The 25,922-nt window shown below is 36.6% G+C and overlaps 1 protein-coding gene across 1 annotated transcript in view; it reads left to right on the top strand.

The window, feature by feature from the left end:
• The window catches only part of LOC150094412 (TBC1 domain family member 2B-like), a 406,352-nt gene that overhangs the window by 207,185 nt on the left and 173,245 nt on the right, over positions 1 to 25,922 (top strand). The window contains exon 16 of the mRNA XM_090412467.1: positions 4,686 to 4,862. Coding sequence (XP_090268593.1) covers positions 4,686 to 4,862 — 177 coding nt within the window. The remainder of the gene's footprint in view (positions 1 to 4,685; positions 4,863 to 25,922) is intronic.

Below are 25,922 nucleotides of genomic sequence, written 5' to 3'. Positions count from 1 at the left end.
AGGTTCCATTAAGTACACTACCACTGTGGCACTTATATATCACCAAGCAGCTTTTCTTCTTCATGCTACACAAATTTTCTACTGCTCGTATTGTTAATCAGCAGCTATTTCAATTACACACAACAGAATACTCTTGTGCCTGTCAAGACAGATGGTCAAAATCAGAGGATCTAGTAGGATTGTCTGCTGCCTTTCCAGACAGCATTATATCTGCACATATCCAATTAGAGTGCAACAACTTTACAGCTGAGCTGTATACAATAGAGCTTTCATTAAAATACATTAAACTGCATTGCCACCCAAGATTCATAATATATTCACACTCACAAAGTTCTGTTCATGCAATAAAAAATCTAGAGTTAATCCATTGTTCTTTCGAATCCAACGTGTTCTCTCAGCTATGGAAGCTACACTTAGATGTATACTTCTGTTGTGTTCCAAGCCACATTGGGATCAAGGGAAAAAAGGTTGCACATACTTCAGTTAGGTCAGCTCGTTTCTCAGACACTTACCATCTGCCACTTAGAACTTACCATCATACACTGTTTACTGGCAGATTATATGACACATTTTATCCCAGTAGGAGTCGTCATGGAATAGAGAGATCAATAATAAGCTCCACAAATTATGGCAGTTTAGTCAGTGCAGGGTTTGAATAGATTGTTGTACTTGCTCAGCTCTGCATAGGTTATAGTCATCTCAAACACTCGTCTCTGTTAAGGAGTGATAACATGCCTGTGTGTGAGTTTTGTAATGCTGGTCTATCAATCATTAGTCTTTATTTTAGCTCTGTTCACAATCCATCTGAACCCTTAGACACTCAGGAAGATTTTATCAGACTCAACAAATGTTCTTTTGTTTTTTAAATTTTTATGGAAAATTAATATCTCTGACCATATATATAGATCCTTTACATTATTTTTATTTATACAGAATTGTTTATTGTATAAACATTTTTCATTTTTTTTAAATTTTAGTTTAATGAAATTTTTACTCATTTTAACAGACTATTTTACACATGATTTTTATTTATCTATTTATACTTATTTTGTGTACCTTTCTTTTTTAGAACTACGTTTATGTATATAAATATCTTATCTGTATCCATTTATACCATTTTTACCATTTTTTAAATAATATACTGCTGTGCAGCATGACCACAGCTGTCCCTGTATCATAAAATATCAAACAAACAAACAATCTCAGTCTCATATTCCATGGCACTGCAATAGTACCAATTGAAATGACCATCTGGATTTCTGTGCCTCTTTTCCATGATCTGGTTATTGCTTATGATCATCTGATCCAAGCACTTGCTCCGATCTGATAACTGAAATCATTTTTTCTGTAATGAGTGCCTTTATTCCCCACTCCATTCTAACCCTTACCCCAAAGTTTGTGCCTGAAGTAATTTCTGGGCAACTCATACATAGAAGCTAATGACTTCACATCCTGAAATTACTTCAAATGCAAACTTTGTTTGCTTACACTTGGATAAAGGATTAAACCAAAACTCCAAGTGGAAAAACTTCCAGCATCTATCTGTAATCTAGAGTATTTTAATAAGATGTGACACCTTTTGGCTTCTCGTATATGGAAATATGACTTCTGCATTACTTCAACTTTGGTATCACTTCTGGGTCTGGCTCTCACTAATGAGACCTCAGTAAAGGTTGAAACTACCCAGTCTGGGTAGTGACCCTTCCCATAATGCACAGCATTATATATGTCCATAAGGATATGTGCTTTGCATTATGGGATACTAAAGCAAGCGATGTGAAGTCATTAGTTTCTATATGCGAGTTGCCCAGTTCTGAAATTACGCAAACTTTGTTTGCTTACATTTCAGTAAAGAATTAAACTAAGAATATAATTTCTTGGCATCTTTAATTTATAGTAAACCAAGTGGAAAAACATAGCATGAATTGCTGATACATTTCTGAAATGGGATGTCTGAAATTTAATGTATCCTATATATCCCAGGCTCTGTGCTTTAATCCATACTGATCCTCCTATATGTCAATGATCTCTCATTAACACAATCCTATTCACAGCTTTGCTGTTTACAGTACATTCCATTTCTCTTAATTTACAAAACCTTATAGTGCCTTAAACAATGGTCTTCTAGCCTGTCTTAAATGGGATGAAAATAATTAAGTGAATTTTAATGTTACCAAAACACTCCTGTCTTATTTCACCAAAGAAAGATTGTACTTACTCTTCTTCATTTTTGATGCCATTCTGCTTACCAACTAAGATCAGTTTCTCTTCTTGGGTTGACTTTCGCATCTAGCCTGACATAAACATATCATGTTCAAAAAAATGTCCAAAAAAGTTTTTTTTTGTTTCCCTATACAAGACTTCTCGTCTTCTTAACTTCTAACACTTTATAAATTCCCAGTCTGTTCAACCTTGGAATACTGATTTTGCATTTGGATTGGGGCACCAAAATATTTCCTCAAAATGCTCAATTGTATCCAAAAGATAGCTAATTGTTTAATAGACCCTTCAATAAATGGCACCCCCACCCCGACTGACTTCTGATTGCTTTCTCATCGGTACTTGATTTCTGGCATTATGTCTTTTCTGTGGGTATTTTCATGGGTGCTGCTCCAATGAACTGGTCACCACCATACTTTCATCTGTTCATGTACAAACACAGGTAGCTGCTGGTCATCCATATACAGTTCAGCTCCAAAGTCCCTGAATCAACTTCTCATTCTCCTTGGGAAGTCTTTTTGATACAATTTCTCCCTAATGAATACATCCCAACTCTTCAAGGAACATGTTAACAGATTCCTTTCTCCTCTCTAGTCACTTGCCCACCCACACCACTGTTGTGTTATATATCTTGAGACCTCGTGCAGACATGTTGATATTAAAAGAAATTAGACTGTATGTCAAAATTATAATTTTATTTATATGTACATTAATTATATGTACATCTATGTACATTAATACTATGTATGGGTGGCAAATTGGGAAAAGAGAAGCGTATTTGCATTTGAGAAAGGAGGAACTTGTTCATGTTAGATTTGAAGGCCTGTACATTTTGGGAATGTATACCTGTGCACCTTCTGAAATACATGGGTGGGAAGGTTGTTTCAGATTGCTGCAGGAATGGAGTAGGAGGAAGAGAAACTTATTCTATGGGTATGGAGTGTTGACTGTGAAATGGTATTGGGTGACAATTGCACGTTTTCAATGGATTTCATAGAGAGGTGAGGGGGGCGGATTATTGATGCCAGTTCTGGTGAACATTTACTATTGAAATATTTATATTATTTATAGATTTATAGAAGACTATTATTATTAATAATAATATTATGTGACACATCCAAGGACTCATCACAGGAGTGCTCTCTATTTCATTATCACATTGACTCAAGACACAACCTACCACTGGCCACCACCACTACCACCAATAGTGCTTTTGTCTGTATTTTGTTTCAGCAGAAAATCAGTGTAAGAACATTGGATTATGCTAACTTTTATTCAAGGAGTAGAAACCTCCTTCCACATCTGTCTTCATGGTAATACAGCTCATCAAATATAGCTGTTGTGTTGAATAGAATAGATTTATTATTGTTAACAGTTGTTAACCATAAAGGAACAATTCTAGGATGTAGTGTGATTTGTAATAAGAGGTTTGCTGTTGCAACCTTTGGTACTCAATTGTTTGAAAGTGGGATTGCTGCAAAAATAAATAGCATGTGCCCTTTAATGGCATAAAGTGTTGAGGAATAGCAGAATACAAAATCATATCTCCCCCCCCCCCAAGTACCAGTTTTGAAGCCTTTTTGAAGAGTTAGGCATAGCTAATTTATCCCATATGAAGTTGTATGTCATTGAACTCTATTGGTTAGCTCAGATGCATTTGCAGGGGTAGGGAAGGGACACAAGAATCATTAGTTTCCTTCTGCTAGATAATACTGCAGCATCAGATATGGAATATTTTGAAGCTACTTCAGAAAAAAGCAAGGTGGTGGCCTCACATTGGGTGATGAAAATTCATCTTTACTTAAGGAGACAATTATGAACAACTGCATTACAATGGATACATTACAGTAGATTGGAGAACAGAAACTTTCTACATTGCTAAGAGGCTGGCAGTTTGAGCCTTTTCTTTTGCTGATGACTAAAAGTCTTTCACAGAACTTCCAGTTGGTAACACACACTAATGTCAATAGGAACTGGGCTATGTTATTCTTTCTGTAATGAATGCAGACAAGTTAAATTAATGTAGCCTATTAACATTAGCATGCATTTCCAGTGAAAGATTTTTAGCTATCAGCCAGTGACAACGCTTATTCCATTAAAAGTTGTCTTGTTTATGCTTAAAATTTATGTATTTCCGTTACATACCTGGTTTTAATCCCTGCGTGTGTGTTTTAACAAGTATATTACATTGCAGAAATGCTACTTGATTCTAGGAAATTAAGTGACTTAATAAATTTTGAGATTATTTTACCCAGTTATGGTGTAATTAAATTACTATGAAAATCTGATCTATAAGAGATATTGTGTTATCCTTTCTGCCTCTGTACTTGTTAATAAATGGATATTTTGTGATTTTAAATAGCTTTACCTTAAAATTAGAGAAAAATTTAAATAACCATTTTTAACTACATGGTTCTTATCATAAAAACCTTTTTTATTTATTTTATGCTTTTCTTTCTTTCTAGAGAGTTTTAAAAGATTTAATGTGTGATAAACTTCCTCGCCTTCACTCTCATCTGGAACAACAGAAAGTTGATCTGTCTCTTTTTACTTTTAGTTGGTTCCTTACTGTATTTATTGATAATATACCTGTAGAAACCTACCTTCGTATTTGGGATGCATTTCTATATGAGGGAAGTAAGGTAAGTCATTATTGCATTTAAATTGATAAAGAATCTTGCTTCATTGTTTTCAAATTCTTTGTTTTTTCTCCATATTACTGGACTGTCTGGTCAAGATTTTTATAAACTTTGATTTTAATTTATAGCTGTTTTTGTTTTACATCACATTGGTTAACAAGAATACTACTAGAGTCAAATATTTCAAGTATTTTAAGGCTCAGAATTTGAATATACAACTTTTTTTCCCCGTAGCATAATGGGAATTTTTTTTCTCAAGTAATCCAAAAAAAGCTTGGCTTTCTTCAATGATTATTGAAAAAAAAAAAAAAAGACTTGTTTAGAAAAACATTGCATTTTGTGAAATGAATATAAACTGCCAAAATTTAATTAGCATGTTTTACTGTATTTAACAGTAAGTAAATGTTTTAACACTTACTGTAGATGTTTATGGTAAGTGTTAAATAGATACTAATGTAAGATGTAGTTTCTTCTTGTTAGTACATTAATGTCTCTTTGACAAAACCAAAAGTAGTTCCACCATACTAGTGTTCCATTTTCACTAGTATCATTTCTCCATATGATAACCATGATAACAAGGAGGAGCTGTTTTCCCTTGTCATCACTCACTGCACCAAGGTTTAAAGAAACTAAGTGGGAATGAAGAAAGGAAAATGACCAGGATGTGACTGAAGAATCATCAAAGACTATGTATTACTCTGTAAAACATTCCATTTACCTCATATAATTGTAGATCTTTGAAAAACTTTTCTCAGGGCACCTTGTTGTATGCTCTTCCAGACAAGTACAGATCCTTGTCATATTCTCCTGATTTCTCAACTATTTGTCATGAAGTGAAAATCTGATCTTGACTACCTCCATTTGGCCTGAATCTGATTTCTTCAAGTTTCTCCCCAATAATTTTTCTCAATCTCTTTTCAAGCATGCTTTTATGCCTGCAAAAATCTTACTTGGAGCACTTCATAGAGAAATTCCTCTGTAATTCTCACATTCAGCTTTATTACAATTTGTATAGATAGGAACTATGAGAACTCTACTCCAATTATCTGGAATTCAGCCTTCTGATCTCTGCAAAACATTTATACCTCCTTATTTTAACCTTTTCTTGTCAAACATCATCTACTCTTGTTCGCACGCTCTTGAACATTTTCTACTGCTGTTGTGTCACTGCTTGTTTGGTTTAACAGTTTTTTAAAGTAATTACTCCAGACATCTAAGATATCCTTATTTTTATTTTGCAGTACTCTTTCCTCCATTTCTAAGCATTTTTCAATAGTCTTCAGAACATTTTGTCACCTTCCTGATATTTATTTTCTATGTTCTTACCAAACTCTTCCCATGACTTTTGTTTAGCTACCTTTACACATAGCTTAGCTCTCTTGCATCTTTCTCTGTATAAAAACTTTTTTTTTTTTTAATAAAAATTTTATGTACTAAAAACTTTATTACATACTGTTCTTTTTTCAATGTGGTATTTATTTTTATTCTGCTTAGAACTACGTGATGGTCACTTACAATTTCAAATCTTATGTACACTCTTGTATCCTGAACTAGCATGAAGATATCACTATCAACAATGACATAATCAATGAGGCTTTTCTTATTTCTTGCATTTTCTCGCCATATGAACCTGAGCAGAAATCCAGCTGATACCATTACTATTACCTTTGCCCTTTCTCCAAAATTTCCCAAATCTTGCCTAATATGCCTGGCGGGATTTATTTCCTACTCTACTTTAGGCCTCCAACAAGGACACTTTTTCCATTTTCTTGCTCAGTTGCCTGCTCTAATGACTCAAAATTTCCTCTACTTCCTCCTTAGATGAATCTTCTGTGGGACTATAGGCAGAAATAAGTTTGTCTATTTTTCCATTTTGAAATTTGCCCACATAACTCTACTTGAAGCAGTCTTCCAATCAAGAAGTTTATCTTCATATTTAGTATCGAATGCTATCTTTACTCCTTCTTTTAGCCAAGTATTGAAATAATCTTTCTTAGAGATTTCACTGTCCATAATTCAGACTTAATTCATAATTCAGGCTTAATTTAACTACTTACTCTAACATCTTATACCAAACTTTCAGAATACCAGATAATTTTGTTCATTCTCCTAACACCTCTGACTTTTGTTAACCAGCTTTCCTGATGACAGTATACTGCATTCCTTAACTTCATTCACAAAATCTTATAGTGCTCAAGCTTTAGGATCTTTTATAACCAATGCCTTAAACACCAATTTCCTTGCTATTATGAAGTGGGATGAAGATAATCTAGTGAATTTTAATGCTAACGAACCACATTCCTCGCTTGTTTCCTGGAAGAAAGATCATTATTCACTCTCCTTCACTTTTGATGATGTTCTGCTTGCCAGTCAAGATGAGTTTTCTTTTCTTGGGTTGCATTTTATATCTAACCTATCATGGCATGAACATATCATGCACATTTGCCTCTTCATTCTTCAAATTGTTATTTTTCATTCTAAACAATATTTTACTTTTGCTTAACTCCAAATTCTTTATACATTCTAGTTCCACCCAAATTTAGAATATTATTCTCACATTGCAGTTGCTTTTCCATAGATGCTCAGTTTCTATATTATGTCTTTTCTATAGTTCTTTCCATGGGTGCTGCTCTACTGAACTGGCCACAATTGTTTTTTCACTTTTCTCTGAAGCGAGATGAAGTGCCAAATGAGATCTTGTATGAACATGGGCAGCTGCTGGTTGATGTTGAACTTGTTGAACCACTTCTCATTCTCTTCTTTTCATATTGCTCTGTTCTTTGGAATGGTTTTCCTCATACCATTTTCCCCAATGAATACATCTGACAGCTCTTCAAAAAAACTAACAGATTTCTTTCTTCTCTCGCTCTCTCTCTCTAGCCACTGACAATACATGGCACTGTTATGTTATAGGTCTTAAGACCGCTTGTATGTGTACGGGTGGAGATATAAAAAAGAAGAAATAACTGTGCCCACCTATGATACTAATATATAATATCATATATATTATATGAACTAAGAACGTTTATTATTAAAAGACCATGAGATTTAATGATTAAAAATACAAAGAGCCAACAAGTTTCACTAGCCACTGTCTAGCATTTTCAAGGCTGTACTGGTGTGAAAACAAATGCATCAAGTTACATGAAAAAATACACTTTCGTAACTGCTAGGCCATTACATTTGATAATTCGTGTTTGATGGCGTGCATGCATTCGAATGCTTCAGTCAGAATCCAGTTGTGTTGTGTAGTTTTTTGCATATTGTAGTTCTGTTAAGCTGAAAGAATTGATGAGATATTTCCATATGTCTTTAAGAATAGCACCTTGTACTTATTCATGCACGCCATCAAACACGAATTATCAAATGTAATGGCCTAGCAGTTACTAAAGTGTATTTTTTCATGTAACTTGATGCATTGGTAGATAGGGAGATGAAGTTCAGAGGACACATTGCTAAGAGGTTATTATTCCCCTTTATAAAGCATTGATACTTCCACATTTGGATTACTGTGCTCAGGTCTGGTCACCTGGATTCCTTGGAGATGAGGAGGCTGTGGAGAGGGTTCAGAGAAGAGTGACCAAGTTGGTGAGTGATATAAAAAATGCTCCCTACATTGATAGATTGAGAGCTTGTGGATTGCAGAGATTGGTTGATAGGCGAAGAAGAGGGGATATGATAGAAACATTCAAATTACTAAAAGGTTTTTATAGGATTGATGCAGGGGAAATGTTTCAGCTCTGTGATAGTGATGGAAGAACAAGAGGCCATCTCTGGAAATTAAAGAAGAGTGTGGTTAACAAAGGTGTCAGAACAAGGTTTTTTGCCTGGAGGGTGGTGAATGAGTGGAATTCATTGCCTGACTTAGTTGTGAGCTCTTTGTCTGTAAATGAATTCAAGAAGAGATATGACAGATATTGTTTTGCTAGTTTGGGTCTCCCGCGATGAGTCTACTGACTCCATGGAGATACCCGTAATAATAATAATAATAATAGTAATAATTCAGTACCTCGAATTAAAAAAATTTGAGGTACTGTATAAGAACAAATTCCAGTCGCACCACGGTCTCCCTAACAACAAAGTGATTTTCAACTTGTCAGATTACAGGCTTCCTAATCATGAATCAGAAATCTTTAAAAAGGATTTCAACTTTGCTATCACTCAGAATTTTATTCCTAAAATGGATTTCATATGTGGGATAGAAGAAAGTCTTTATCATCTTCCAGAGGCTACAGCAAATACTATCAGATTCAATAGTATGATTATTCTTGCCTCAGCAAAACCACCAGTACCTAATACTACTCCATATGATAAGAAAGCAATCCGCAATTTACGTAACAACAAAGACATTATAATAACTAAAGTGGACAAAGGAAATTCATCAGTCATTCTCAAATTGAAAGATTACTTTAATAAGATTAACTTATTACTAGCAGACAGTTCCACTTACCAAGTCTTAGATAAAAATCCCATCATGAGTAATCATCTGGAGACTAATGTTCTTATCCACAATATGACTGGTTGGTCGGATGAACTAAAAAAACAACTTAAATCCTTACACTCTATTACTCCACGCCTTTATGGGGCACCAAAGATTCATAAAGAAAACGTACCACTTCATCCAATAATTGATGGAAGATCCTCACCTACATACTTACTAGCAAAGCATCTGCCAAATTTAATGAAAGGAAAAATTAGACAAACAGAGACCTACATTAAAAACTCTCAACAGTTTGTGTAAAAAAATCAAGAGTATCAAAATATCACAAATGGACATAATGGCTAGTCTAGATGTAGTGTCTTTATTCACTAATGTACCGGTCGTAGAGGTGGTCAACATTCTAAAAGATCTTTTCCCTCAGCACATCACCCAGTTGTTTCATCATTCCCTGAAATCAAATTTCTTCAACGTAAATAACATAGTATACAAACAATCGGAAGGTCTAGCCATGGGTAGCCCCCTGTCACCACCGTGCGGAGACCTATTTATGGAAAAACTTGAAAAGGATATTTTTTTCCACCATTTACCTAAACCGTCGATTTGGTGGAGATTTGTCGATGACATGTTCATCTGGAAGGATACCATGGAAAACCTTCTCGTGTTTCTTAATAAAAATCAACTTACTACATAATAAGATCAAATTCACTATGGAACTGGAGAAGAACAAAGAACTACCCTTTCTTGACATACTGGTGAGGAGAGAAGATAACAATGTCCAACTGTCCATTTACAAGAAACCCACAGATACAGGTAGATATCTACATTATTCATCTAACCATCATAGATCACAAAAACACAGCATCATTCATATGCTCCATAATAGAGCCTTAAGGTCTATTTCGAAAGAAGTAGATGTACAGAGAGAATTGTCACAAATAGCTAACACTCTATCTCTGAATGGATACCCTTCTAACATTTTAAACAAATTACTTCGTAGTCTCAATATGTGTCCACAGCTATCATTCCATATATTAATTCAGTATCCACAAAATTGGCGAGAATGTGAAAAGCTCATAACATCAGAGTAGTTTTTAAACCAACTACCACAATCAGACAAGTCTTAAGATCACCCAAAGATGAGGTACCTTTCTTCAAATTTCCTGGAGTATATGAAATTCCATGCACGTGTGGCCTTTCTTACATTGGACAGACCTCTAGAAGTTTTGAAATAAGACAGAAGGAACATGTGGGGAATGTCAATCACAATAGAATCATCGCATCTGGTTAGCTCATCATTTCTCAACATCAAATCACGTTATAGATTGGAAAAACAGTTCTATGCCTTACATTGAGAATGATTACAGACACAGAACTTTCAAAGAAGCAGCAGTGGTGTTATGCACAGGCAATAATTTAAATAGAAATCAAGGTGCTAATATGGAAATATCTCATCAATTATCTCAGCTTAACAGAACCTACAATATGCGAAAAACTACACAACACGTGGTCATATATTGGATTCTGACAGAAGCATTCAAACGCGTGCATGCCATCAAACACGAATTATCAAATGTAACTGCCTAACAGTTACTAAAGTGTATGTTTTCATGTAACTTGATGCATTTGTTTTCACACCAGTACAGCCTTGAAAATGCTAGACAGTGGCTAGTGAAACTTGTTGGCTCTTTGTATTTTTAATCATTAAATCTTATGGTCTTTTAACAATAAAAGTTCTTAGTTTTAATACATTAGACCAAATATGAACAATTTAAGGTTTATGAACTCTTGTGGATGGGATTTGCAAAATAATAATAAAATAAAAAATACCTTTTCCTTTTTTTTCAACCTGCATGTATTTTCCGAAATTTCCTTCACATTTGTCACACATGCAAAGGGTATAGTAACTACAGGTTACTATGTCCTTTTCAATGTCAACCTGCAGCTGGCGATGTTCATACAATATCTCACTTGGCACTTATCTCACTTCAGAGGAAAGTGGAAAAACAATTGTGCCCTGTTCAGTGGAGCAGCACCCATGGAAACAACTATAGAAAAGACATAATGTAGAAACTGAGCATCTATGGGAAAAGCACCTGGAATGTGAGACTAATATTCTAAGCTTCTCCTTGTCATTTTTATGAGTTCCACAAATATCAATTTTTTAGTTTATCAACTTTATTTTTCTCAAATACTGTTGTTTATTTTGAGATATGAAGATTGCTAACACCAGCAAAAAAATTTTTTTTTAAATCATATCAAAAGAATAATAAAAAAATCAAGAACATTATCAAAAGGCTCATATCCACTTTCTTTAACATTCATGGCATTAAGCCAACATAAGTGATGTTACAGACATCTGGACCAAACCTTTTATTTTTGACGGAGACTGAGATTGCATTTACAACAACTACATTTTGACATGAATTCCCCAAGAATGCCATATTTAGTTTTTTTTCTTTTGTCTTCCCTTGCCTTAAGGTTTCCTTATCTTATTTGGTAATGTGTATCTGCTCACCAAATTCTGAAAAATCACTCTCATCTCTTCAACTTGTTCTTCTTGAAACTTTTTGCAATCCAATTATACAAATGGTGAGGTTATTTTCCTGGATAATCTCATTTCCTGCAACTCCAGCTGGCTTTCCTTTTCCAGTTTCACCAGCCAAACTGGAAGAGATGAGAAGTATTTGTTATAAGCAGTGAACTAATGCAAATCCTACATCTACCATTCCATATAACTGATAATCCTCTTCAAGTACCCTTGATCTTTTCTTTACCACTTCTCTTTCCAGGTGCACCTTAGAAGTCACCTATCCTTTCAGTAATTCAGACCATAATTTATGCAAGTATCTTCTTTCATAGAATGTTCTCCTCCAATCATTCCCAATGTCATATCCTTAGGTATTACAAGAGTGCCTAGTGAGATGCCTCTAGAACTTCTACAATTTTTCATGGTTAAATGACTGCTTCCATTTTTCTGACCTTGAACACCTGCTCTGAGAAAGCTGCAAAAATTATTCTCTGGCATGTGAAAGCCTTCATTTTTATTTTCCTCTCTATCCAGAATTCCAGCCCACTTTCCAAGCCATGGTTTAAAAACAGGTGTACATAACAATTCAAGAAAAAGTTCAGCTTGGAAGAAGAACTCTAACTTCATACTTAGCTGACACTGAACCACAAAGCAAATGCAAAACAACCATCAAATCCAAGTCTGACTTTGGAAGGGCTAGCAGCATAAAACTCATTTCTGTTCAAATGGTCCCTTGCAAAGTCCATCAGAGGTGACTTCTGCTTGTGTGTGTGCTTCTGTCGCTATTTCAGAAGAATACACGACATTTCTGTTACAACACAAATATAAAACTGATCTTCTGAGCATCATTCTTTTCCTCTAATCCCTTCGTAATGACCAAGGCAAATCACCTGTCATCTCCTATTATATGCCTCCTTTGGTCTTTTAGCAAAAGAAAAAAAAAAAACACATTAGAATAATTCTAAATAACCTAGATACCAAAAAAGTCATTAGTCCTGATGGGATCTATATATATATATATATATATATATATATATATATATATATATATATATATATATGTTTTATACTCAGCTGGCATATCCCATTACATGGAGGCAAGCACATGTCCAATTTTTTCAAAGAAAGGGAGATAACTCCACCATAAAACTACTAAACCCATCACTCACACATCAATCCTCACTGTCTACATCACCCATCTAAACATGCACTATGATAAAGTTTGGAGAAATAAATGCTGTTGTGCTTGACATTTCTAGAGCATTTTATTGTGTCTAGCATTAAGGCTGATTCACTAAATTGCTATTTTTTTTTTTCTCTACTTTCTATCATCTATAATTTGGTAGTGAGCTTTCTTCTCATCATTTTTCACATGCCATGATGAAAATCTGCTCTCTTTGAGCTTCTCCACTAGAGCTGTCTTAAGGCAATGTTATTATTATTATTATTTCTACCCCAAGACCTCATGTAGTCAAAGACTCATCTGGGAGGTCCTTTTATCACGCACACAGCTCATCATACTGTGCCTTGAACACATTCAAACTCCTTGCAGACACCACACTTTCAGGCAAAGTATTCCAATCATTTACAACTCTACACGAAAAAAACCTGATTCTCACTCCCCTACTCACACACTCTTTATACAGTTTCTGGGGATGACCTTTGGTTCTCCCCCGATCTCCCACTATTTTCTGTAGAACTTCTCCAGCATTGATCCTATAACAACCCCTTACCAACTTGTAAGGGGTTGTTATAATTAAGTATGAATAAGATGAATATATGATAGAGACCTGTTAGGTCTCTATCATATCTCCCCTCTTCCTCCTGTCCACCGGACTCTGGAAATTACATCTTCTCAATCTTTCCTCATACTTGCCATTCCAGAGGTTAGAAACTGCCTTAGTCAGTCTTCTTTGGACCATTTCCAACATCTCTTTATCCTTCTGAAAACCAGGTGATCAAATCTGGGCACAATAGTCCATGTGTGGCCTAATCAAAGCTTTATACAACAGAACGAGAATCTCCCTACTTCTACACGTCAGTGTCCTCCGCATCATTCCCAGAAACCTTTGTGGTGTCCTCTAAATTTCAGATCCTTATCCACTATCACCCCCAGATCTCTTATTTCTTCCACCTCCAACAATATATCCTCACCAAGCATAAATTCTGTATCCCATCTTTGTTTTCCATACTTTAAAACCTTAGATTTTGCAACATTGAACTCGCATCTCCATTTCCGTGCCCAATCACTCAATTTATTCAAGTCTTCTTGCAAGGCCACAACATCTTCACTACTCTTCATGGTTCATCCCAACTTTGCATCATCTACAAACAACTGAATATCTCCATCCAAATCTTCACTTATATTGTTAATATACAAGTTAAACAGTAATGACCCCAAAACAGACCCCTGAGGCACTCCACTAGTGACTTTCCTTTTCCTGGATATCGCTCCCCCATACACAACTTATTCATACCTATCAGATAGTCAGTCTCCTAATCTAATCTAATCTACTAATCTAATATCAAGTCCCATCTGCTCTAGTTTGACTATCAATTTATCATGAGGTACTCTATCAAAAGCCCTTGCGAAATCTAAGTATATCACTTTATTGTAATAAGTAAGTAGATTACTAATACATGACCTCCCTTTAGCAAATCCATGCTGTCCATCAAAGATAATACCATTGTTGTCAACCCAACTCTGGATACTAGTTCTCACAAGCTTCTCCAACAACTTAACCACAACACCTGACACACAGATAGGCCTATAGTTTGATGCTTGATTTTGATCACCCCTTTTATGAAGTGGCACAATCTTCTTGCCCTCCTTCCACTCCTTAGGGACTTGACCGAGTGCAAGACTCGTATTAAAAAAATATGTCAAGACAGGTGTCAACTCCCTGGCGCATTCCTTCAGAATATGTGGTGATATATTATCAAGTCCCACAGCCTTATTAACATCTAGTTTACTCAACTCCCCATACACCTCTTGCTCACTTACAGTCAGTTTCTCCTTCCCATCATCTACTGCTCTCAATCTCTCCATGACGTCACATTCACAAGATTGAAAGACCTTTATGAATTGCTCATTAAGTATCTCCACCACACGTTCTGCAACAGTTGTCTTTATATCATTTTCTCCTATCAATGTCATCCTTCCATAATTATTCTTTCTTTTGCTGGCTACATATCAAAAAAACTCCTTAGGATACTTTTTGGCTTCATTAGCTAACCGCTGTTCACACCTCTTTTTAGCTACTCTCACCCTCCTTGCCTGGTCTCTTTGTAGACCTCATGGAATTGGTTATTTCTTCTTCTCTTATGCTGCCTCCACAATGCCCTCTTTCTCTGTATCGCATGCTTAATCTCTTTATTCATCCATCTTACACCTACTTTATTTAATCTTCTCACCCTTGGAATACACTTAGACATTGCATCTACTAGATAGTTTTTGAAAATCCCCATTTGATCCCCAAGCTGCATTTGATCTCTTTTCCAGCTAACTCCTCATTCCATGCTACACCCGCAAGCTGTCTCCTGAGCTCTTCATAATCACCTCCCTTGTAGTTCCACATATACCCTTATCTCACAGAGGTCCTCATACTGCTGTCAACCACCCAGGTAATCACCTCATGGTCACTCTCACCAATTGGTGGATGATTTAACACCTCATTTATAATTGCATCCTCTGATGACCAAATCCAAGACCCTCAATCCTTGCGTGCTCTCTGTTACATGCTGTCTAAGGTTGTTATTCCTCAAAAACTCAAGAAACTCATTTTCTTTACTTCCAGTTGCTATCTCATCATTCCAGTCTATATTGCCATAATTAAAATCACCCATAATGATCACACTTTTCTTATTTGCTTGACTAATTTGATTATACATTTCATTATCACCACCATCCACATTACCTGGTCTATAACAACATCCAACCAAGTATTTGATTCCATTCACCTCTATCTCAGACCATACTGCTTCAAAACCACTGGCACTATTTCCCTCTTGCATCTCTACTTTGTATGGACATAACTCTTTCTCTATCATCAGTAACACTCCCTCTCCTTTTTACCACTTCTATCCTCACGAAACACATCATACCCTTTCATCTCTATTCCTGTCAGGATGTCATCCTCTTCCAACTATGTCTCACTTATTCCGACAATCTTTGGGTGAACAGGCGCAATTAATGCAACCATTTCATCTGGCTTGTTTCTTATACTTCTAGCATTTGTATACAAACACAACAGCTTATTTCTGGATCTACAGCTAGTTCCACTGATACCACTCACTCAATGTGATCTCTCCATGCTCGACTGGGGCCATTTCCTTTTCTGCTTATTCATTTTAAAACTCTTTTCAATTCCAACTGTTTCCTCTTGATCGCAGGTCATCCCATTTCTTTCCTGTCTATACATGCTCTCACCTCCTCTCGGAGTATCCACCTTTCTCATGCTGTTATATTGGCCACCCTCTTTCTTCAATATAAATGACCAATAATCCTATCCACAGATTGGATGATGATAGTGCATTCTATTCCTCTTATTGATTTGACAAACTCTGTAGTGTACAAACATCTTAAACTTCACGATCTTCTACAGATAGTACTTTAAACATTGATTCTCATATGATTCTTCAGTTGGGTGATGATAACTTAATCACCTTCAATGCTAATAAAAGACAGTCTTGCTTTTTCTTCCTTGCAAAAAGGATCTCAGTTCAACTTTCCTTGCCTTCAGCAATACACAAATTACTAGACAGCATCATGTCTCTCTGTCCCAAACTGATATTAACCTCTAGCCTTTCCTGGCATAAGGACATCACATCAATAGCCTTCTTATCCTCTAAACAACTAGTCATCGTTTTCTGCACAATATACTAATATTCGCCTGTTCACCTGTGGATGAAATGAGTCAGTGAGTAATAAATGATCCCTTTTTCTCACTCACTGACTCATTTCATCCACTGTCTCATGTATGGTCTATTTCAACTCAGTGAAATAGTGCGAGGTTGATTTTAAAAAAAGAAAATGAATATTACTAAATTACTGTTTTTAGACTTAAGCAGAATTCATGTTTTTATTCTTACCTTTATTATTCTTGAAAATCTGAACAATGTAGTTGGTGGAGAACACTTTGTGAGGAAGCTATTCTAGTGAACACAGGCAGGTGGAATGGAAGAGAAAATGGAGAAATAGGTTTGGTGTGTTGCCTCTTTGAGAGAAAAGGATGTTGGAAACTTCTCATGCTTTAACAAGCCCAGTGGAAAGCAGAGGAATGAATGCCACTTCGTTAGAATAGTCTGCATGTGAAAAAGATATAGAGGTAGTGTATATGTGAGATAGATGTTCAGGTAAGTTAGAGATGGGAAGGGTCATCTATCAGCCACATTGTTCTTCTCTAGACTGCATTGAGAATGTTTAGGGAGGTTTTAGGTGCACCACCCTAAGCCTGTAAACAGTGTTCTTAAGAATGGATGCATTTGAGATTTGTATAGAACTGTTAGCTGAATGGATGGAAAGTAGCATCTAGGGCAGAAAAGAAAGCCTGATTTTGTAGAGACTGCAAGTAAAGATAGAGAGATAAGATCCCTTTTGGGAGAGAAAAGGCAATTATATAATGTTCTTTAACATTCTGCCAAAAATACTCTGCAACAACAATGCTGTTTTTAACTTCAGAACAATGTTGTATTTAAAAATGCACTAAAGAAACCCTCATTTATTACCAATCTTTGAATTATTTATTTAATGAATGTAGATGCATTTATTGTTAACTTTACTGTTAAGAGTAATAAATTCATTGTTTTCTATTCAGTACAATAGCCATATTTGATGAGCTGTGTTACCATGGTGACAGATATGGAAGGCAGTTACTACTCCTTAGATCAGGGGTCTTCAACCTTTCAGACAGTGCGGGCTGCATTAAAAATTTCAATGAAGCCTGCAGGCCACTAAGCTATACTGTGGTATTTAGAATTGTAAGATGCTTTCCAGATTCACAAGCAATGCTGTGCATTTGATACTTTACATAAAATCCTATAAAAATAAACTCAGCTTTAAGAGCATAGGTAGGTGTCGTGTTCATGATAAGTAAATACAGTCATTACTTGAAAAAAGATAATTTAATGAAGAAAATGTTCATTTTTTACGATGTCAACGGGCAACTTGGCAATGTTTTTCCTTGACCAGTTTCTCGATGTTGGCATCAATGTTGGAAGTTGCTATGTGCAGAGTATTCTCGATATGTTGGTCCATAATCTGAGTTATTGTCTTGGACTTCACATGCTTCATTCTGGAGAAGAACTGCTCACACAAGTATGTGCTTCCTAACAAAGCACACATCTTCAAAGCATGCCTGCGAAGATTAGGGAATGCATCCTCAGAAATATAGTCTTTGTAAAATGTAAGCAAGGGCACATTGAATAATTTTTCTCTCAAAGAAAAATTATTCTTGAACTCCAAAACAACTCTTCTCAAAGAAGAGTTGTTTTGGAGTTCAAGCAGCTCCATTTGTACTGAGCCTGGCATTTTGGCAGCATTGACACTGAATGGCATTGAAAATAAATCTAAAGAAGATTGTTGGTTACAAAAATCACTAAATCTCTCTTTGAACTCACTTCACAACGTGGCTAATTTTTTAGCGTATTCATCAAGAGATGAACAGTTGGACTCAGCGAGAAGCTGAAAATGAGTTAAGTCTTTTTTTGCGAGTTGTGTCTCCCAAAGTTTGAGCTTGGCCACAAAAGCTTTGATGTGATCAAACAGAGTGTGCACCAGTTGATCTTTGGATTGTAGCCGCGTATTTAGGTCATTCATATGCAACGAGATGTCGGTCACAAAAGCAAAGTCTGTCATTCTACTTCTGATCGTTAAATTCCACATTCGAATTCCCCTTGGTTTGCACAAAGTTTTGTATTTTACTCCTTAAGTCAGAGACTCTTTTAAGAACCTTTCTGCTGAACCAATGCACATCACTATAATAAACCACATCGTGTGATCCACTTCGCACTCTTGGGTCAGAAACTCTTGGAATTGATGATGATTCAATCCTCTTGCCCTAATAAATAATGTTGACAACAGTCACAATAACTTTCATGACATTCTCAAATCCGATAGTTTTCGTGCACAAATTCTCCTGGTGGATTAAACAGTGGTAATGGACTAAATCTTTTCCTTCTAGTTCTGGTTCTTTCCGTATCAGCGCAACAAACCTTTTGTTCTTTCCCACCATAGCAGGGGCACCATCAGTTACCACACCCTCGAGGTTGGTTAAGCTGAGGTCGAAACACTAGAGTGTTTTCTTGGTGGCTTTAAGACTATCAGTGCCTTTCATCATTCCCGTCATAGGTACAAGCGCTAGTAGTTCTGTCACATTGAATTGTTTATCAATGCCACGGACAAAGATAGCCAGTTGTGCTGTATCCTTCATATCTGTACTCTCATCTAAAGCAAGTGAATATGACTTAAATTCGGATGACCATTTTTTTAAAGTTCCTTCAATGTCATTGGCAAGTTCTTCGACACTTCGGGCTACAGTTACCTCAGACAAACTCGGTTTTTTAAACACTTCCCTATTATTTGGACACAGGATATCCCCAGCAGCGATGAGACACTCTTTCACAAACTCTCCATCCAAGAAGGCTTTTGATTTTTTAGCAATTTTTTCAGCTATTACATAACTTACCTTGACACATGATTCTCTCTCTCTTCCCTCTGCCTTTTAAACGTATCCTGCTTGCGTTTTGCTGCCCTTGAAAGTGATCTAAATTGGATGCATGCTTTGTCTCATAGTGTCGTTTTATATTGTATTCTTTTGATACTGAGACTGACTCATGACAAATTAAACACACTGACTTATCGTCAATTGGCACAAAAAAGTACAAATTGGTCCACTTTTCATTAAAAACTCGACAAGAATCACTTGATTTAAGATTTTTACTTGTAGAAGCCATAATGATGGAAGGTGAACCCAAAAAATGATCCAAAATGACCGTGTAACAGTTAATATCCACTGAATATGTCTCACACTAATGAAAAAAGTCTGGCAATATAAAACCATGATAGGCTATGGCTGACACGACGAACCTGTGTGTGCTTATACACAAATATAACACTGTTCACGACTGACTGACTGAACTAACTGTGGATGACATCCTCTTGTATTTATATGAAAATAACGAAGTATTGAGAACCTTCGAGATGTATCTGGAGAGCACTAGACAGCACACTCGAACGAACTACTGCTTCAGCTGTCTACCTGCGACGTTAGTGCCATTACTTAAGTACTGTTTGACACTGGTAGTTGGCTGAAGAAGTATGTCTATTTAATATTTATTTTTATAGGATTTTATGTAAAGTATCAAATGCACAGCGTACCTTGTGAATCTGCAAAGCATCTTACAATTCTAAATACTGCAGTATAGCTTAGTGGCCCGTAGGCTTCATTGAAATTATTTTTTATTTAATCGCGTTTTAATGTTAAGTAGCTATTTTTTCAAAATGGCAGGTGGGCCAGGGCAAAGAGCTCCATATGCCATGCGTTTAAGATCCCTGCCTTAGATGAAAGGCTGTACAACCTAATGATCATACACTAATTTCCTGCTGAAATGAACTGCTCAGGATACAGTTTGATTATGAGTAATATGTGAAAAATTGTTGCTGACAGCAAATATTTCTTAATCACACAGCTTGATCATTGGAACTGGCAACCTGAGTTTTAATATTGACATCCCTAAGGAAGATAACCTCTTTGTTTGTATATTTGGACTGTAGGTAATCAATGTTCAAAGATAAATAATTAAAAAGGTGAGAATGGTTATCAGAATTTAGAGACTGATAGAGACAACTGAAATTGGGTAAGGAAATTTTGAGTCAGTGCATATCAATCATCTTAACACCCTCATGGAGTCAAAGACTCATCTAGAAGGTCCTTTTGTCATGCACACAGCTCATCATACTGTGCCTTAAATACACTCAAATTCTCTGCATCATTCACTCCTCAGGCAAGGCATTCCAATCATTCACAACTCTGCATGCAAAAAGCCTGTTTCTCACACCCTTATACAGCTTCCAGGAATGACCTCTGGTTCTCCCCTGATTTCCCACCATTTTCTGTAAAACTTCTCCAACATTGATCCTATAAAAACCCCTTACCAACTTGTAGGTCTCTATCATATCATCCCTCTTATTCCTGTCCACCAGACTCTGCGGATTTTATCTTCTCAACCTTTCCTCATATTCGACATTCCAGAGATCAGAAACTACCTTAGCCAGTTGCCTCTGGATCCTTTCCAACATCTCTTCATCCTTTTGAAAACCAGGTGACAAATCTGGGCACAGTAGTCCATGTGTGGCCTAATCAAAGCCTTATACAATGAAACAAGAATCTCCTTACTTCTACAAGTCAGTGTCCTCCGCATCATTCCCAGAATTCTTTGTGTTGTCCTCACAATTTTGTAAATGTGTTCCCTAAATTTCAGATCCTTATCCACTATCACCCCAAGATCGCTTATTTCCTCCACCTCCAACAATATATCCCACCAAGTATAAATTCTACATCCCATCTTTGTTTCCCATATTATAAAATCTTACCCCATTCACTTAATTTATTCAAATCTTTTTGTAGGGCCACAACATCTCTACTCTTCGTAGTTCGTCCCAACTTTGCATCATCTGCAAACAACTGAGTATCCCCATCCAAATCTTTGCCAATATCATTAACATACAAGTCAAACAGCAATGGTCCTAAAATGGACCACTGAGGCATACCACTAGTGACTTTCCTCTTTCTGGATATTGCTCCCCTGTACACAACTTGCTGATACCTATCAGATAGCCAGTCTCTGATCCAATGCACTAATCTAATATCCAACCCCATCCGCTCTAGTTTGATTATCAACTTATTATGTGATAATCTATCAAACGCCTTTGTGAAATCTAAGTATACTACTGTGTATCCCTTTCCTCTGTTCAAGGAAACCATCACCTTATTGTAATAAATAAGTAGATTACTAAAACATGATCTTCCTTTAGCAAATTCCTGCTATCCATCGAAGATAATGCCATTGTTTTCAACCCAATTCTGGATCCTGGTTCTCACCAGCTTCTCCAACAACTTAACCACAACACCTCACACAGATAGGCTTGTAATTTGATGCCTGAGTTTTATTCCTTCAGAATACTTGGTGATATATTATCAAGTCCGACAGCCTTATTAACATCTAGTTTTCTCAATTCCCCATACACCTCTTGCTCACTTACAGTTAGTCTCTCCTCCCCATCATCAACTGCTCTCAATCTCTCCATGATGTCACATTCACAAGAATGAAAGAGCTTTATGAACTGCTCATTAAGTATCTCCATTATATCTTCCACAGTAGCTATCATTATGCTATTGTCTCCAATGGCATAAGGACAGCTTATGTCCAATCATTGTCATCTTTTCATAATCATTCTTTTTTTTTTTGCTGGCTACATATCGAAAGAACTCCTTAGGGTTTTTTTGGCTTCATTAGCTAACTGCTGCTCATACTTTACTTTTGCTACCCTTACCAACCAAGTCACCCTCCTTGCCTGGGTCATAATCCTCATGGAAATGGTTATTATGCTGCTTCCATAATGTTTTTTTTTCTTTGTATTGCATGCTTAATCTCTTCATTCATCCATTTCACATCTACCTTATTTAACCTTCTGATCCTTGGAATACATTTGACATTGCTTCTACTAGATAGTTCTTGAATATCCTCCAAGCTGCATTGATCTCTTTTCCATCTACCTCCTCATTCCATGTTACACCTGCAAGCTGTCTCCTGAGCTCTTCATAATCACCAGCCTTGTACTTCCACATATACTCTTTTCTCATAGAGATCCTCAGACTTCTGGCAACCACCCAAGTAATCACTTCATGGTCACTATCACCAACTGGAGGGTAATTTGACACCTCATTTATAATTACATCCTCTGATGAGATGATCAAATCCAAGATCCTCAATCCTCATGTGCCCTCTGTTACATACAGTCTGAGGTAGTTGGCCCTCAAAAACTCAAGAGACTCATTTTCTTTACTTCCAGTTGCTATCTCATCATCACATTCTATATTGCCATAGTTAAAATTGCCCACAATCATTACCCCTTTCTTATTTGCTTGGCTAATTTGATTATACATTTCATAGTCACTACTATCCACATTACCAGGCCTATAAGAACATCCAACTAAGTATTTCATTCTGTTCACTGCCATCTCACACGATACTGCCTCAAAACAACTGGCACTATTTCCCCCTCTTGTATCTCTACTTCGTATGGACTTAATTCTTTCTCTATCATCAATAGCACTTCCTCTCCCTTTTTACCCTTTCTATCTTCACAAAACAGATCATACCCTTCCATCACTATTCCTGTCAGGATGTCATCCTCATCCAACCATGTCTCACTTATTCCAATAATTTTTGGGTGAACAGACTCAATGCAACCATTTCATTTGCCTTGTTTCTTACACTTCTAGCATTTGTATACAAACTCAGTAGCTTATAATTACATCCTTCATGTAATTTCTTCATGCAAGTTTGCTTCATGCTCGAGTTAAGCATGAAGAAGTCACTTATTTGATGTGACTTCTTCATGCTTAACTTGAGCCATTTCGTTTCTCCTTATTCATCTTCGCATCTTCTTCAGATCCAACTGTTTTCCCTTGATCCAAGATCATCCCCTTCCCTTTTTTGTCTACACATGTATTGGCATCCTCTTGAAGCATCTACCTTTCTCACGCTGTGTTCCTGTGTCCACCCTGAGCCTCCCCATTTCCCTGTCTTGCACATCTGTTCTCTCATTCTCTATACTCATGCTGCTCACTTCTTCATTCACAACCAACTCTTCAATCTCTCCTCTCTTACTCACCCGTTCTTCCACTTCGTTTGCTACTTGATCAGATTCATTCTCTGCACTCACTTCTCTACCTTCCAGCAGCAGTCTTTCCAAACGACTCACACCAAAATACCACTCAAATGCAGTCCATTGCTCCTATACAGTTCACTTCATCCTTTAAACTCATTCCATACATTAACAAACTGCACTCCTTTCTCTTCACACATTTCCACTAACATATCATTCATAATGTGATTCATGCATGATGGAAAACGGTAGGTGTCGCACTGATATGATCGTCGACTTGTCGAGAGCTCCTGAAAAGATTAGTAGTATTTTATGTTATCATTGGCAATTTTACTAGAATTTTACATAGTATTGTTTGCTTTTTGTTTCTTGGTGTATCTGTGTGATTTTTGTGTGTTTTCTGTGTTATTTTAATTATTATTTTTAAGATAAGATAGCGTACATATGACACCGATTTAAAAAAAAAAAAAAAAAAAAATGGTGGCCAGGTCGCCATGTTTGTTTAAGAGTTTTGATATAAAAGAGTTTCTGCAATGTGCTGTCTGTGAGATGTATGCTTTGCGAAGAGTGGTGGGAGTCTGGTTAGATGGTGATAGTAGAGTTAATATGTGCAGAAAGTGTAAGGAGAATGAGGATTTCGAGTGTGTTTCGGGTGGCGAGAGTGATATCGTTAAAGATAGTCAGAATATAGAAATTAGTGATGTGATAAGGAATTGCAAGGTAGTACCAGATAGGTGTGAGAACGTCGTTGAAAGTGTAAATGAAGGTAGAAATATAGAACAAATGGATGATTTAATTGATAATGAAAATGGTGAGATAGATGCAAGTAGTGAAATCGCTTGGTTGAGCGGAGCGATACCGATACACAGAGCAAAGCGGCAACTGGAGCATATGGAAAAATGTGTGCGAACATACCGACTAATAAACGGCCAAAGTCTGTTACGAAAAATAATAGAATGTTCGTAAACGTAAATAAAATGAAGGAGCGAGTGCTGTATGGAGATTCGCTATTAAGAGGTGTGATAGTTGGGAGTTTGACGAAATCGTACCAGCCGGGTGCGAACATAAAGTACGTCAGTGAATCTATTTCAATGCAAAAACAGAGGGTGAAAGAGCTAATAATCGTGGCAAGAACAAATGATTTCAAAGAAGACAAAATGGAAATGATAGAGGATGTGAGGGAATTACTTGAGGTAGCAAAAGAGAAGAGTGATAGAGTTAGGATGGTGAGTATTTTGCTGCAGTATGACAGTGAAGTGTTTAGAAGGAGGGCCATAATTGCCAATGACTTTATGCGTGGGTTATGCATGGAGAGTGGTGTGGAATTTGTGGAGTGAGTTCGATGGGCAACAGGATTTATATAAGATGGATGGGTTACATTTGAATGGAATTAGTGTACTGAGACTTGAAAAAGTGTTGATGAATGAAGTGGAAGTGGATGTACAGAATCAGGGAAACTAGATTTATTAAGGGGGGGGGAGTAGATATGCAGACTTTAGGGAGGCAGTTGAGTGTATGAATGAGTATAATATGCCTGAGCGAGTACGAAGGACAACAGATCAGAATGGGATAGTTAGTATAAGGCATCAAAGTAGGGATGGGACTAATGGGCTTCTACAATTCATGTACACTAATGCCAGGAGAACAAGAAGGAAGAGTTTTTGGCCTTGGTTGGCACTTCCAGGCAACAGGTTGTTGGTATTGGTGAAACATGGCTTACAGAAGATGATAAAGCTAGTGGGATTGAATGCGACGGGTATAGCGTGTTCAGGAGTGACAGGGAGAATAAAAAAGGGGGAGGAGTGTTATTGATGAAAGCTGATGAGTTGCGGCCAAGGAGTATAGAAGTTGAACTGCAGGATAGAGAAAAGAGCACATTTGAGGCTATTTGGTGTGAGATAGTCTAGCAGAACAAAATATACAATTGGGTGCTGCTATAGACCAGGTGATGGAATAGATGGTGAGGATAGTATGCATAGGCAAATAGAAGAAATGAGTGGAAGGAGGGTAATTATTATGGGTGATTTCAATTATGGTAACATTGACTGGAAAGAGGAGAGGGCACATGGGAGGAAGGAATTGAATTTTATGCGGTTATTAAGGGACAACTATCTGCGACAGCATGTAGTGGAAAATACTAGGAGGCAGAGAGTGCTTGACCTAGTAATTGTATCTGAGAATGTGGCTGTAACAAACATGACTATG

This window comes from Typopeltis vanoorti, chromosome 22, assembly GCF_054136105.1.
Source record: "Typopeltis vanoorti isolate ZY-2024b chromosome 22, IOZ_Tvanoo_1.0, whole genome shotgun sequence".
Classification (NCBI taxonomy): Eukaryota; Metazoa; Arthropoda; class Arachnida; order Uropygi; family Thelyphonidae; genus Typopeltis; species Typopeltis vanoorti.
Note: the sequence above shows the minus strand (reverse complement) of the source record. Positions and strands in the feature narration are given on the sequence as shown.